General features: G+C 36.5%; 1 protein-coding gene across 1 annotated transcript; it reads left to right on the plus strand.

Annotated features, from left to right (window-relative positions):
- The first annotated feature begins 3,326 nt into the window (after window positions 1–3,326).
- Window positions 3,327–4,531, plus strand: LOC21397175 (long-chain-alcohol O-fatty-acyltransferase). The gene is made up of 2 exons (XM_010101683.2): window positions 3,327–3,658; window positions 3,817–4,531. Exons 1-2 carry the CDS (start codon window positions 3,327–3,329, stop codon window positions 4,529–4,531), a joined length of 1,047 nt encoding a protein of 348 aa, XP_010099985.2.
- Window positions 4,532–15,346: the final 10,815 nt, after the last annotated feature.

The following is a 15,346-nucleotide window of genomic DNA, read 5'->3' on the forward strand; positions in this document are numbered from 1 at the left end:
GGGGGGTCCCGGTGTGGGGGTGGGGGCCCCCGGGGGCAAAACGGGGGGGGGGGGGGACGATGAGCAAAACTTTAAAGAAACATACCGGAACTGGAATGTTACTACAGATTAGGCTAACTGAGGAGAGGAAAAAAATTGAACAAGGAGAAGTGGACTGGGAACCGTGGGTTAAAAGATACCCAACGGTGTTTGGGGAACTATGGGGATTACCCCCTAAAAGGAAGCAAGACCACCGGATTCCCCTGCTCCCTGGGAGTGGACCCGTGAGCCTGGGACCTTACCGATACCCTCATTACCAGAAACAAGAGATTGAGAAAATGGTGGAAGACATGCTCAAACAGCAAGTCATTCAAGTGAGCCGAAGTCCTTACTCTTCCCCGGTGCTGTTGGTCAAGAAGCATGATGGAACTTGGCGGTTTTGTGTAGACTACAGAGGATTAAACAAGATCACCGTGAAGGATAGGTTCCCAATTCCAGTAATAGAAGAATTACTAGATGAACTCAACGGGGCTAGGGTGTTCACTAAATTAGATTTGCGATCCGGATACCATCAAATTCGAATGGCGGAGTCGGAAGTACATAAAACGGCTTTCCGGACACACCACGGCCATTACGAGTTCAAGGTAATGCCATTCGGGCTAACTAATGCCCCTTCATCATTTCAGAGCCTCATGAATGAGGTATTCAAGGAGGTACTGAGGAAGTTTGTTTTAGTTTTCTTTGATGACATATTAGTATACAGCCCAAGTAGGGAAGAGCACTGGCACCACTTGGAGAGAGTGTTCAGAATTTTGGAGGAAAACCACCTGGTTGTCAAGAAGGAAAAATGCTCTCTGGCCAGGGAAGAGGTTCACTATCTAGGCCATGTCATATGTGTAGGGGGAGTGAAGGCCGACCCTGCTAAGATAGAAGCTATGGCAGCGTGGCCTCAGCCCAAGAATGTGAGGAAACTTCGGGGATTTTTGGGGCTAACCGGCTATTACCGCAGATTCATTGCTGGCTACGGGCAAATAGCTAAGCCGTTGACGGAATTACTTAAGAAGGGGGCTTACGTTTGGAGGGACGAAGCCAACACGGCATTCGAGAAGTTGAAGAAGGCCATGACTGAGTCGCCTGTGTTAGGCCTGCCCGATTTTGGTTTGGAGTTTGTGGTGGAGTGTGATGCTTCTAAGAATGAGGTAGGTGCTGTCCTCATGCAGCAGGAGTGGCCCCTCGCCTTCTTCAGCACGGCCCTTAAGGGAAAAAATGTTTTCCTCTCGGCCTATGAGAAGGAGCTAATGGGTTTGGCTCTAGCCGTACAACACTGGAGGCCCTATCTACTTGGCAGGCGGTTCAAGGTACGAACGGACCATAAAAGCCTCAAATTCCTGTTAGAACAACAAGTCACCACGAAAATGCAGCAACGATGGATTATAAAACTTATGGGATATGACTTCACTATAGAATACAAGCTGGGAAAACACAATCTCATGGTTGATGGCCTGTCCAGAAAGGGAGAGACCGCAGCGGTGTGTGTAATAACACTTCCTAGTCTGACTTGGTGGGACTCAGTCGTGGAGCTCAATGAGACCCATGCCGAGGTCAAGGAGTTGAAGGGAAGAGTTGATCGGGGAGAAATGAGGGCACCTTGGGAAGTCAAGAAGGGAGTTCTTTTTTACAAGGGAAGGGTTTTTTTTACCGGAGGACTCCGACTTTGTCCCGGTTATCTTAAAACAGTACCATGACTTTGGTCATGAGGGCTTCTACAAAACAGTGAAGCGTATCCAAGATTGTTTTCATTGGAAGCACATGAAGATGAGGGTGAAGGAGTGGATTCGGCAATGCGATGTTTGTCAAAGGAACAAGAGTGACCAACAGTGTCCAGGCGGGTTATTACAACCTTTGCCCATTCCCACCAATGTTTGGTCAGACATTCCATGGATTTTGTGGAGGGCCTTCCACGGTCTCAAAGGAAATCGGTTCTCTTGGTGGTGGTGGATAGATTATCCAAATAGGGCCACTTCATACCTATGGCTCATCCGTACAAGGCAGAAACCGTGGCTCAACTATTCTTTGAGCAAGTTTTTCGTCTCCATGGCATGCCGAAATCCATTGTCTGTGACCGAAACCCCACCTTCACTAGCCACTTCTGGACAGAACTGTTTCGGCTCCAGGGAACCAGTTTTAACTTTTCTTCCGCATACCACCCCCAGAGTGATGGCCAGACGGAAGTAGTTAATAGGACCATTGAGATGTACTTGAGGTGCCTCACTGGGGCTAAGCCTAAGGATTGGGTGCGGTGGGTACCTTGGGCGGAATACTGCTATAACACCAGCTGGCACTCTGCCACGAAGATCACCCCGTTTGAAGCAGTCTACGGGAGGACACCACCTAACCTTTTGAGCTACGTGCCAGGAACGGCAAAGAAAATGGAGGTGGATGAGACTTTACAGGCACGGGACCATGTGCTTGTCGTGTTGCGGTCCAACCTGGCGGCTGCCCAGAACCGCATGAAACAAGTATATGACAGGAAACACACTGACAGGGAGTTTGAGGTGGGAGATTGGCTATATCTCAGGCTGCAGGACTACCGGCAGCGCTCAGTTCAACACCGCCGGAACCATAAGTTGTCACCTCGATATTTTGGTCCCTACCGTGTGCTGGAAAGGATTGGAACCGTGGCATACCGCTTGGAATTACCTCCGGGAAGTAGGGTCCACAATGTATTCCATGTCTCATTGCTTAGGAAGAAGGTGGGCAATCAAGTTGTAGATCCGGACCAACCACCTCAATGGGAGCTCACTTCAGCACAAGAGTCGGCAGAAATTCTGGCCACTAGAGTGATGGCTGACAGGGACGAAGTGCTAGTCCGCTGGAAGGGCAGTACCCGTGCAGAGGCTACCTGGGAGATCAAAGATTTGGTGCAGGCCCACTATTCCGGGTTTTCCATTCCTTGAGGACAAGGATTTTTTGGTGGGGGAGGCATTGTTAAGGGCCTCTTAGTATCAGGGGTGGTTTAGTCTTTTGGGTAGTGTGTTGTATTATTTCCTTTTGTCCTCATGCAGGATCGTGGTTGGAGGGCTGTGTGTGTGATATTTTCTGTTTTCCTTCTCGTTTTCCTAGAAACGGTTATAACCGTATCAGGGTCCTTCTCCTGTGGAGAGTCCCTAGTCTATTTAGGCTTGTAAGAATCGTGGAGAAGAATAATGAATGATTACAACCTTTCTTGAGATTTCCTTATCCTTGTATTTGTCTTGCGCCATTTCCTTCTGTCACCATAGCTAGGAACCGGTGAGGACGTGGCCGAGGAGCCTTGGAAGCGGGGGTCGATAACAGAGAGAGATCAAATGGATGAAGAAATCAGGAGCTTCATCAAGGTATGGATTATAGCCATAACAAGCCTTTGTTATTGCTACTACATATCAGCAAGAATTCCAAAAGGAATGAGAAGGCTAATTTCTCTTCTTCCAATCCTTTACATCTTCATTATTCTCCCCTTGGATCTCCACACCTTCCATCTTGGTGGTCCCACAGCCTTCTTTCTAGTCTGGCTCGGCCTCTCAAAGCTCCTCCTTTTCTCCTTTGACCAAGCCCCTCTCTCTCCACTCCCAACAAACCTCTTCCATTTCATCTCCATTGCTTGTCTTCCCATCAAAATCACACAAAACCCACCTCCAAAATCACCCCCAAAAGTAGAAAATCCCATGACCATAGAAAGTACTAACAAAATCCCACATGCCCAAAACTCAACCCCAACACTTGAAAAGCCTAACATCACGAAATTACCAAAAACCCGTCTGACCAAAAGTGGGAAAAACCCATGTTGAACCCACAAACTAGTGTTACTAAGGCTGGTTCCAGAGTGCCCAGGTCAGTTTTGATGGCTATAAAGGTAATTTTACTGGCATTGATTGTCAAAGCGTACGAGTATAGACCATATTTGCCCTCCTACACAACTCTATTGTTGTACTGTTGTCATATGTATTTGGGCATAGAGATTACACTAGCCCTCGCAGCCCTTCCGGCCCAAACCCTCTTGGGCTTCGAGCTCGAACCGCAGTTCAACGAGCCATACCTCACAACTTCACTCCAAGACTTTTGGGGCCGAAGGTGGAACCTCATAGTCTCAAGCATCCTAAAGCCCACAGCTTTCCACCCGGTGCGGAGTTTATTCTGCCTGATACTCGGCCCAAAGTGGGCCCATTTAGCAGGTGTCTTATGGGCCTTTACGGTATCGGGCCTGATGCACGATGCCATGTACTATTACATCACGCGGGCCCGGCCCACTTGGGAGGTGACCATATTCTTTGTGCTTCAAGGGGTGTGCACGGCGGTGGAGATGGCGGTGAAGAGGGAAGTCGGTGAGAAATGGCGGTTGAGCGGGGCGGTCTCCGGGGGGTTGGCATTGGGGTTCTTGATTGTTACGGGGAATTGGTTGTTCTTCCCTCAGTTGTTGCGAAACGGTGTGCACGAAAAGACTATAAAGGAGTATGCCATCATGGTTGACTTTATCAAAAAAATAGTGAGATTGTGCGGTTGGCGCGTGATCTAGAGTCCAGATGTAAAACAAATTGTGAGCCCCACTTGGTGGGTCCAGTCCACGAGTATTTCACATCTCAACTACGCGCATAAGCAAGCCATGGAACCCTTATGCACAAGCAACTACGTGCCTTGTTGTTGTATTCAATTGATCTTGTGTCCCTTTTCATATTTCTCCATGTCACATCTACTAAAAAGTATGTTAATTTAAATATGATATTTTATTTATTAATTAAAAAGTCATGTAACTTAAAATATTTAATTAATCTCATTAGTATCAGTGAATTTTAAAGTCATTCTCAATTTACCTTTTAAATTTTAAAAACTCTGAATTTACTCTCTAAATTATAAATTTGTTCCACTTAGGCCTTTCTATTGTAATTTCTCTTAAAGTTAGACAAAAAAGTGGGAGTTTAAGTGTAATTATGTTGTTTTTTTTTTCGCAAAAATTCAAACAGAAAAACTACGCGACTCCATTATTCTCTCTTCTTTTATCTGTTTTTAGCAAAAATTACAACAAAAGTGTTATTTGAAAATTGTACCTTGATCCAGGATCTTTAGTCTTTACATTTTTTAATTGTACATATGTAATTATTATTATTATTATTAATGGAGTTGCTAAAGGCAAACTGAAGAGAACAAACTGAATCACATATATAACAATATACGTAAAAGAGCATGTTAATTGATTCCATATGAGATTTGGCTCAATTACGAATACCGAATTCTCTTACTTTTCAACCCAGATTTTGAGCTTTTAGACGCTTTGGAAGAAATAAATGGCAGGAGTTCAAAGATAAAAGAACAGATAGTAAAGATATATTAAATATAGTTCGATATCACATTTCAATAATGTCACTAAAGAGATCCAGACTACATAAAACACTGAAGACAAACCCGCTTGTATTGGTTGAGAGTTTATAAAACTACCCGAACCAATACTTATACACTTTTATTCACAAAAACTTTTCTTAGTAGTATATATTAGAAAGACATATATAGAGTGCAGCCCATGTAAGGGCCACAAAGATTCCAGTTTCAGTTTCCTTTACCGACACGACCGGGCATGTCAGTTTTCCGGCAGGCATGACCGGTCTCGGTTGCATGCTTGCCAATCCACTGTCCTAGTGCCGCAAAACGGCTACCGAAAATGTCACCATGGTTAGCTAAATGTTTCTCCGCCTGGCCAATTTGTGCAGTTTCTGAAGCAACAGATCAAGAAGTCTTAATTCTTACGTAAATTTTCATGCATGCACGTGTTAAGATCGTAGGTTTATATGTAATTGAAATAAAATACTTAAATGGTTTTTAATCAGGAAATTTTCGGGAAAAAAACCATCGAGGAGGTAACAATATTTTATTTATACCATTGTTTTAAAATTTATCTTATATCACTAATAACCTGTAGGTTATGAAACATAATCTTTAAGTTATTTTTTGTAATAACATTAAATTTTTGTGTAATGACATAAATATTAAAGTTGTACAAAATAATGGTTAAACTTAAAATTAATTTTCTAATCTTTTTGACCAAGTATATATATTACAAATAAATCAACTAGCATGCTACTTGATAGAAAAAACTTTGGTAGCCAATTTGATGGTCATGATAGTACTAACATGTAAATGACGATAGAGGGCAACTGATGAAATCAAAGAAAACTAACACGTTCGAACTAAATTGGCAAATAGTCCAGCACTCGCCTAAACCGAGTTTCTTCACTCACTATTATTCAATAAAAAGAAAAAGTACAAGAAGTTAAGAAAAAGAAATTGACAACACACGACATAATTCTTCATCTCAGCAATCCTATCCGCTGAGACCTCGGAAGAGATCCACAGGGCAACAGCAAATGCAAGAGCAAAAAGGAGAAAGGGCTTTGAGTAAGCCATTTTTTTCCCTATAAGAAAACTCAGCAAAGAAGACAATATTGGAATGATATGTAAGACCAGTAAAGAAGATAGTTTGCCAAGTGAAAGATGATTGGACCTATTGTGACTCTCCCTATTTATAGAACACTGAGACAAAGAAAATTGAATTCTTTATAATTCAAACAGACGATATTTCAGAGGTAAGGATTATTGGCCGAAGTTTTTATTCAACATTCCAACTATGTAAGGGCCCGTATAGTTTGCTAATTCGAGTTGAAATGTGATATTATGTGAAAACTTTTTAATGTAGTAAAAAAATTAGATGTAATTATTTTTGAGAGTTTTAAACTGTAGTAAAATATAAATTCTAAACTTGAATCGATAAAATGAACGGGACATAAATATGTTCTTTTATATTTTTTACCCCCCCTATTCATCGGCAATATGTACGTAATTATTCAAGTTTGGTTGAATCCTTCTCCAACAAACAAGTCTCGACTCTTTACTCCCTTTAAGAGGTCTGTTTTTTTTTTTTTTTTTGGGTCTAAAGAGTTAAAGCTTTTCATGGGATGGGAGATGTGGATTATTGGCCAGCGGCAGTCTTCGACCTACACTCCCTATCAGGTTTTGGCTTGTGGATCCTCTAATTTTCTGTGCACTTTTTCTTGAAAAAAAAACAAAAGGAAAAAGGGTGTGTTGTTTTGTAGTGTTTTTTATCCAGGAAAAAAAAAAGGAAAGAAAATAAAAGAAAAGAAAGTTCTTAATGCTTTTTTTTTTAAAAAAAAAAATACACATTTGGTAATCTTCTTGTCGTTTTTGTTTAAGATTGGTGCCAGGCCGAGGACCAATTTCGAGATCAGATTAAAGACTCATATTGCTACTTTTTTTTTATTAATAGAGAAAAGAACCAACGGACATTAATTAAAGCTAAAGAATTCCAATCCCCTCCCCAAATTCAATTTATTTAAAAAAAAAAAAGAAGAAAAACAATACAAAAGACGTTCAAATGAAGAGAAACAATCAAACAATAAAAGGACCTCATTACTAGCAGAAACTAATACTGAAAGGTTAAACCAAAACTATTCCGTTGAAAAACAACTCCTATAATATACCTCCTTAGAAACCTGATTAGAAAATCCCGCAAGAAAAAACCTATAAAAAAAAGTGTATACGAGAAATGAAAGAAAAAAGTCCAGAAAGAACTAAAAACTGCCTCGAAAAACCGAAAAGACCCATCTTGAGAAACTTCAACGATTCTGATGGTGATAAGGGAGAAGGAGAGACATGCATATCGTCTTTGTCTACCAACCGAGATAAGCAATCTAGCTTATGCGACCACCATTGTTCAACGGCATTTTTAAAAAAGCATATGTGAGGCAAGCTTGTTTGCACACTAGACCCTTCTCAAAAATTTTGAGAAACACAGACACTTACTTAAGTTCTCAACTCGAGTTATGAAAAAGAACATGCTCGCACAGCTAAACTTGGCGCCCTAATCCATCTATTTCGAAATTATCAAGGAATAATTTCAGAGTAGCGTGTTGTTATGGATAATAATTATAATTAATTGATTAACAATTACATGTAATCAATAATTAAAATCTGAATAATCAAGCTCTCCAACCCCTTAGCCTTTCTCATTATCTTCGTTTCACATGTCATATTGGGTTTAGACGCGATCTTGAATATTTAATCTTTCCTCAAGTACTACACTGACGTGGTATTTTTAATTAAATAAGATCTTGACATATGTGGCATGATGGTGCTCTTTTTAGAGTGACTAATCTTGTATTGGATGGATCGAGCCGCTCATTTAGACTTATTGGGTTGTGATGCCATGATGGAATCTGAACTTTTTAAAGACATTAACTTTTATCTTAAAAGATTAACCTATTAAGTAGAGTGACTTAATGTCTTTATAACCTATTAAGTAGAGTGACTTAATGTCTTTATAAGTAAACGATTATTGTTGTATTTAATCGATATGCGACTCAAGTTTACTACCCTTTACAAAATTAGTTCTTACGACCAGTCTTGGCATGCGTGCGAATGGCCAATATTGTCCGTCCCATATAACGGCCACTGAAACTGTCACCATAGTTAGCTTTCTCCACTTTGCCAGTTTCTGCAGTACGATCTGTAGTATTAGAAGTGTTAATCCTTTCATAATTGTGCATGTGTCAAGTACATATGTACTATCAAGTATATATGTACTTCTAGTAAATTTTCCCCCTTCTGCTAATCCCTAAATATATAGACACATTGTCGAACCATAAAACTTTGTGTTACATTCTTCATTTTATTTTCTTCTTTTTAATTTTGAATTGTAATAGTGGGCAGTTATTTAAGGCAAGTTCATTACTAATTATGAGATTTAAAAAATAGTAAGTGGTGCAGTCTCAAATCGTCTAATGATGATGATGATATATAGGTCCTGATTTATAAGAAAGAATATCACTTAAGGTGCGAGCTCAAACCTAAAGTAAAAAATACCATACCAAACAGAAGTGTGGGTTGTTACATTATGTCAAAATAATAAATTAACTATCATTCACTTGATGACTAAAATTTCATAAACAAATTAACATAAAAACTCACCAGTATTCTCAGCAAAATCATTCGCTGAGACCTCGGAGGAGATCAACAAAACAACGAATGTCGTCAGACTAAGAAGGAGAAAAGCCTTTGAGCAAGCTTCCTTTGATAGCTCCCAGTACAATCTGGAAGTGAATAAAATGTTAGACAATCAAGAAGATATATAGTTTGCCAAGTGAGAGATGGGGATGCAATATTCTTAAATTTATAATTCAAAGGGTCAATCTTTTCCTGAGAGGTAAGGAGTATTGGGCTTCAATTTTGCATGATTAATCAACATTCCGACTTCATGATCATATACTGTATATTCCTTTGTATTTTCACCACTATTCATTGGCCATATGTGTGTGATTATACAAGCTTGGTTGAATCCTTCTACAAGAAAAAGAAAATAAAAGATTACAAACATTAAAAATGTTAAGTTATGGAGCCTAATTTATTTTCCTGATAATTTATTGTCTTACGTAGAAGATTACGTGGATCGACCTCGTAAAATTCTATTAGGGGTAGTTTAAAGATTTCTTATAACTTGTAAAATTCAGTTGCCCTAATTTTTATTTTATAAAAAGGGGGCGCCGTTTTTTAGAGCGTTATTAAAGAAGTAGAGAAAAAAAATACAGAGAGTTGATAGGTGTGTGATTTCGTCTTGTACTCTTCTTTATCATAGTAAAAAAATTTGTAATCTCAATTCTGGTGAACCTTTATAAATTCACTAATCAGAATTAGGACGTCTAAGAAAGAATTAAATAAACACAATTCCAAATAGCAAGCCATCCCAAGCCAAGTAAAAACCGCAAGCCCTCAACTAGCCGAAATTGACGCCACAAGTCTCGTAGTGCTAATTGCCTTCACTAGCTAGTTTCAGAGCACTATTCTTATGCTTTAACTTTCATTGGCGGGTTTTATCTGGCTTTCCATTCCCTTTATTTGATAATTAATTCTTTGAAACTCAAAATGTGGGAAAACTTGAATCTTTTAACATCTAAATATGAAAGCTTTAATTTATACGTATTTTCCCTTAAATATAAATAAACTAGATCAATTTTTAGGGTAAAATTGTGTAATTTTTTCCTTGTTCAATGTAAAAATTTCTTTCTAAATTTATAATTTGTTAATGATAATTTTGTTAATAAATACTTTGATAATTCTTAATCTGTATGAATGGTTAAATTAAAGTGCATGGCAAATAGTTGCGTACAACTAAAATTATGTTGTTAACTTGAAAATTACTTTATGACTGCCGACACGCTAGCAAAAACAATTTATCAACAGCTAAACAAAAATTTAATAAAAAAAAAAATTCATTTGGTCTCATTTGGACTACTCATGACATGAGACCACACACGCTAGCAAAAACAATTTATCAACAGCTAAACAAAAATTTAATAAAAAAAAAATTCATTTGGTCTCATTTGGACTACTCATGACATGAGACCATGTTAATACAAATAACGTTTAATTGCACTTTAATTTTTATTCTCTACATAACAAGGTCGGATTGGAATAAGCTATGCCAGTCTCAGAACTCTAGCACGTGTGCATCTTTCTACGTATCGTCACTGATTTTTGTCATAACTAGTTGGATCAAGGAAATTTGTAGGAATTGTTTTTTGTCATAACTGTTGTTTTTTGTAGGAAATTTTTCTCATAACTAGTATGAACTGTTTTTTGTCACAATCGGTAGGAATTGCTATTTGTAGCTATTGATTATTTTCTCAACGGTTCGATATGATTAGGAGCAATTCCATGTCGCATACTATAAATTTTAAACGTGAATATCCATATATCAGACCGTTAAAAACTTTATCACAGATCAAACTGTTGAGAAATTTATTTAACGACTAAAATAATAATTCTTTATCAGTAGAGAGAAAGACAACTTCTATAATATATACCGTAAAGGTTCCTGTCTGAGTATTAGCACTTTTGATTGCAAATAAACATTTAGCTATATATGTATATCACATTGATGAGGATCTTTTGTATTTTAAAATTTTTCGTTAATTATTTATGACAATTACACTAAATAATTTGGGTTATAAGGAAACCACGGATTTACTCTATTCTTCGAGGTTATGACTAGTGGGGTTTAGATGGTGCAGGACATGCCATTTTCCTTTTTTTCTTTATTTTAACAATTGAGTGTGGCTATTTAATATGACATTAGTTGTTCCCCCTTACTCTCTATTTTTTTTTTTCTTTTGGCTTAAATAAATAATTAAATAATAAATAAACAATTACTATCGTTTGCAAGTAACTCCTTTGTAATTTTGTATTTTTTTTTTTGAAACGTAATTGTGTACTTTGGAAGGGATACATATGTATTAATGGTCGGAATTCAAGGATAAAAGAACTGAGTATATAACATAGCTAGAGATTAAATATAGTTCAATATCAAATTTCAACATTAATGTCCTTAAAAGAGATCATAGATTACTGAAAACAATGAAGACAAAACCCGCTTGTATTGGTTTTGAGAGTTTATAAAACTACTCGAACCAGTAAAATTTTATTCACAAACTTTTCATAGTACTATTACTAGAAAGACATATAAGTAGCAAGCCAAAGAGGTTTCAGTTTCAGTTTCCTTTTCCGACAGGACCGGGCATGTCAGCAGTACTTGTTAGTTTATCGATCTACCCCAAAAACTTAAGCTATTAGGAGGTGGGTCAACAATAATTTTTATATTTTAACACTCCCCCTCACGTGTGGGTTGGACAATAGGCAATCATGCGGGTAAATTAATTAGAAAGCTCAACACGTGAATATTTAAGCCCGAGATATCGGGTAAATTAATTAGAAAACTCAACACGTGAATATTTAAGCCCGAGATATATTAAAGATCCAACACATGATGATAATTTAAATGAGGATAAAGAGTGTAATTACAAGAGTTTGAACTCAGGACCTCCAGCTCTGATATCATGTTAGTTTACTAATCCATCAGAAAACTTAAGTTCTTAAGAGATGGGCCAACAATAATTTTATACTTTAACATTCTCATACGAGCACGATCGGGGTTGGTTTCGGGTCCCGCAAAACGGTAAGCACGATCGGGCTTAGTTGCGACTCCAGGTCCCACATAACTCTCACTGAAACTGTCACCATGGTTTTCTTTCGCCGGATCAGGCAGGCCAAATTGTGCAGTTTCTGAAGGCGCAAAAGAAGAAGTGTTATTTCTTACGTAAATGTTCATGCATGCATGTGTCAAGATCATAGGTTTATGTACTTAAAATAAAACAAGAACTTAATTTAATGGTTTTTCTGCCGCGTATAACAGATAAATTAACTAGCCTGCCACTTGATGATGGCAAATATTTAGTAGCCAACTTGTTGGTTATGATAGCACTAACTTTTTATACAAATTAGGATAGAGCTGGTTGGCTCGAACCCGATGAATAACCAAGTACGTCGACATTGTCTCCTCGTAGGCCTTGGCGCGATTTTTGATAGAATGAAACACTAACATGTCTGGTTCTTTTGGATTTTCGGCAAAGATGATGCACATAGATAGAAGGATTACCATTCGTAGTAGGTTTGGACTGGAGAGTTCATGAACACGTCTGTTTCGTTGTTAATAGGTTGCTTTTCTTTGATATCTGGGATTCATTTTCTGCTTAAACTATATTATAGAATTAACAGATGATGCTGAAATCACATGAGTTTTGAATGATATTGTTAATGCCATATTCAAACTTCAAAGGTGGGAAATTTTTTGTTTTACTTTTTTTGTTTTAGGACGTATGGAGCATTGGACGGCACTCTTTGACCTACAAATCCCTATCAGATTTCTGGATCCCTTTAATTTTCTGTGCACTTCTCTTGATAAAAATAATAATAAAAAAAATCAAAGGTGGGAAATTTTTTGTTTTACTTTTTTTGTTTTATTTGATATTTTACTGCTAGCTTTATTGCTTTCCGAATATGCCCATAATTTTATTTTACTCTCTCTCTCTCGCTGTTTTTTTTTCTTTTTTCTGTCGGCTAATTCTGGAAACAGATTTGTGGTTGAGATTCCCATTTACAAATTCTAATGAAAATTAACGGTTAGATTTGTGTAAATTTTTATTAAAAATTTATAATGTATCACATAGAACTGTTACGGTAATAGATTTGACTGTTAAAAAATTAATTTTACGGTAAAAATACGGTCCCCAGAGCAAAAGACTGTTTAAAAAATAAAAGTACACATTTAGTAATAAAAATTAACAATGTGGGATTCAATATTTATAGTCTTTAAACCAGAAAAAAAGACAATACAAGTCCAAAATTGACTTGCACTTATTATGAACGTGACGACTCATCATTAACACGTCTGTTTCGTTGTTAATAGGTTGCTTTTCTTTGATATCTGGGATTCATTTTCTGCTTAACTATATTATAGAATTAACAGATGATGCTGAAATCACATGAGTTTTGAATGATATTGTTAATGCCATATTCAAACTTCAAAGGTAGGAAATTTTTTGTTTTACTTTTTTTTATTTGATATTTTACTGCTAGCTTCTGTTCTCTGCTTTAACTTTCATTGGAATGATTTATCTGGCTCCCTTTAATTATGTGATGCTTAATTCTTTGAGAGTCGAAAAAGTGGAAAAACTTGAATTTTTAGGGGTTGTTCTTTTATAATAAAACTCAAAAAAAGTTTAAACTCAAGTTATAATTTTATTCAAGTTCACGTTCTTTTAAGTTCTTATTTTATTCAACTTTACTCAATTTTATTCATGAAGCTTTATACGTATATTTTCCCTTAGAAATAAATAAATAAACTAGAGCAAGTTTTAGGCCGTAAACTTCCCAAAAGCTTACTGTCCTTCTATTTGTTTATTTATTTATTTTCTTTGTTTTCTCTTAAAAAGAAAATAACAGTTGTCTGTGCATCTTTCTAAGATGAAACTCCTTATAATCACCTACGTACAGGGGTAAAGTTACGTAATTATTTTGTCATAGTTCGGTGTAAATATTTCTTTCTAAAGTTATAATTTGTTTATGATAATTTTGATCATATATAGATACTTTGACGTTAATTATTAATTTGTACTAGTATGAATGGCTAAATTAAAATGGCAAATATTTGTGTACAACTAAAATTATGTGACTTGAAAATTACTTTATGACTGCTTAAACACTAGCTAGCACAAACATTTTATCAACAATTGAACGAAAATGCAATAAAAGATTCAAAATTCATTTGGTCTCTTTTCGACTGCTCATGACTTGAGACCATGTTCAGACAAATTAATAACGTCTAATTGCACTTTAGTTTTTATTCTCTACATATAACAATGTCAGGTGGAACAAGCTATGCCAATCTCATAACTCTAGCACCGACACGTGAGCATTTTTCTACGTATCATCACTAATTTTTGTTATGATTATTTGGATTAGGGAATTTGTATGGCAAGAACTGTACTTTTTAGTCATAATCAGTAGGAACTACTATTTTAACAATTGATTATTTTTTTAACGGTTCGATTTATGATTAGGAATACATTTTAAACGTGAACGTGAACATTTATAAATCAGACCGTTAAAAAATTTGTCTAATCAGACCGTTATAAAGCAGACCGATTCATGATTAGGTACCGCATACTATAAATTTTAAATGTGAGCGTGAACATTTATAAATCAGACCGTTAAAAAATTTATCTAATCAATTAAATAATAATTCTTATGAGTAGAGAAAAAACAGTATATATACGTAAAGGTTCCCTTTCTGAATATTAGCATTCTGCACTTTTAATTGCAAAAAACTTTTAGCTATATATGCATATCACATTGATGAAGATATTTTGTTTTTTAAAATTTTGGGTTAATTACTTGACGATTGAACAAAAGAAATTGGGTTATAAAGAAACCGCAATTTACTGTACTTTTCGGAGGTTATGACTTGTGGGTTTAACTGGTGCAGGACACGCCATTTTCTTAGAACTGAATACATAACATAGATATTGTATATTTAATATGACATTTCAACATTAATGTCCCTAAAAGAGATCATAGACTACTGAAAACATTGAAGACAACCCGCTTGTATTGGTTTTGAGAGTATACAAAACTACACGAACTAGTTCAATTTTATTCAAACTTTTCATAGTAGTATTACTAAAAAGAAATTATATATGTATATATATTATAATGTCTTTCTAGTAACATTACTATGAAAAGTGTTTTTCAGATAATATTACTAGTAATTTGATATCAAAGTCAGGATAGATATATTGGTACAATAGTATAAGTGGTATATCCCTACCCCTAATAAAAAGGCTCTAATACCAACATTCTTATATATATATATATATAGAGAGAGAGAGATATTGGTACAATAGTATAAGTGGTATATCCCTACCCCTAATAAAAA

This window comes from Morus notabilis, unplaced genomic scaffold (assembly GCF_000414095.1).
Source record: "Morus notabilis unplaced genomic scaffold, ASM41409v2 Scaffold148, whole genome shotgun sequence".
Taxonomy (NCBI): Eukaryota; Viridiplantae; Streptophyta; class Magnoliopsida; order Rosales; family Moraceae; genus Morus; species Morus notabilis.

Bases quoted from the DNA above. Each gene is read 5' to 3' on its own strand.
- LOC21397175 (XM_010101683.2), top strand. From the start codon at position 3,327: ATGGATGAAGAAATCAGGAGCTTCATCAAGGTATGGATTATAGCCATA. The intron at 3,659-3,816 runs ATCACCCCCAAA...GAACCCACAAAC, and splicing joins ACACAAAACCCACCTCCAAA to TAGTGTTACTAAGGCTGGTT.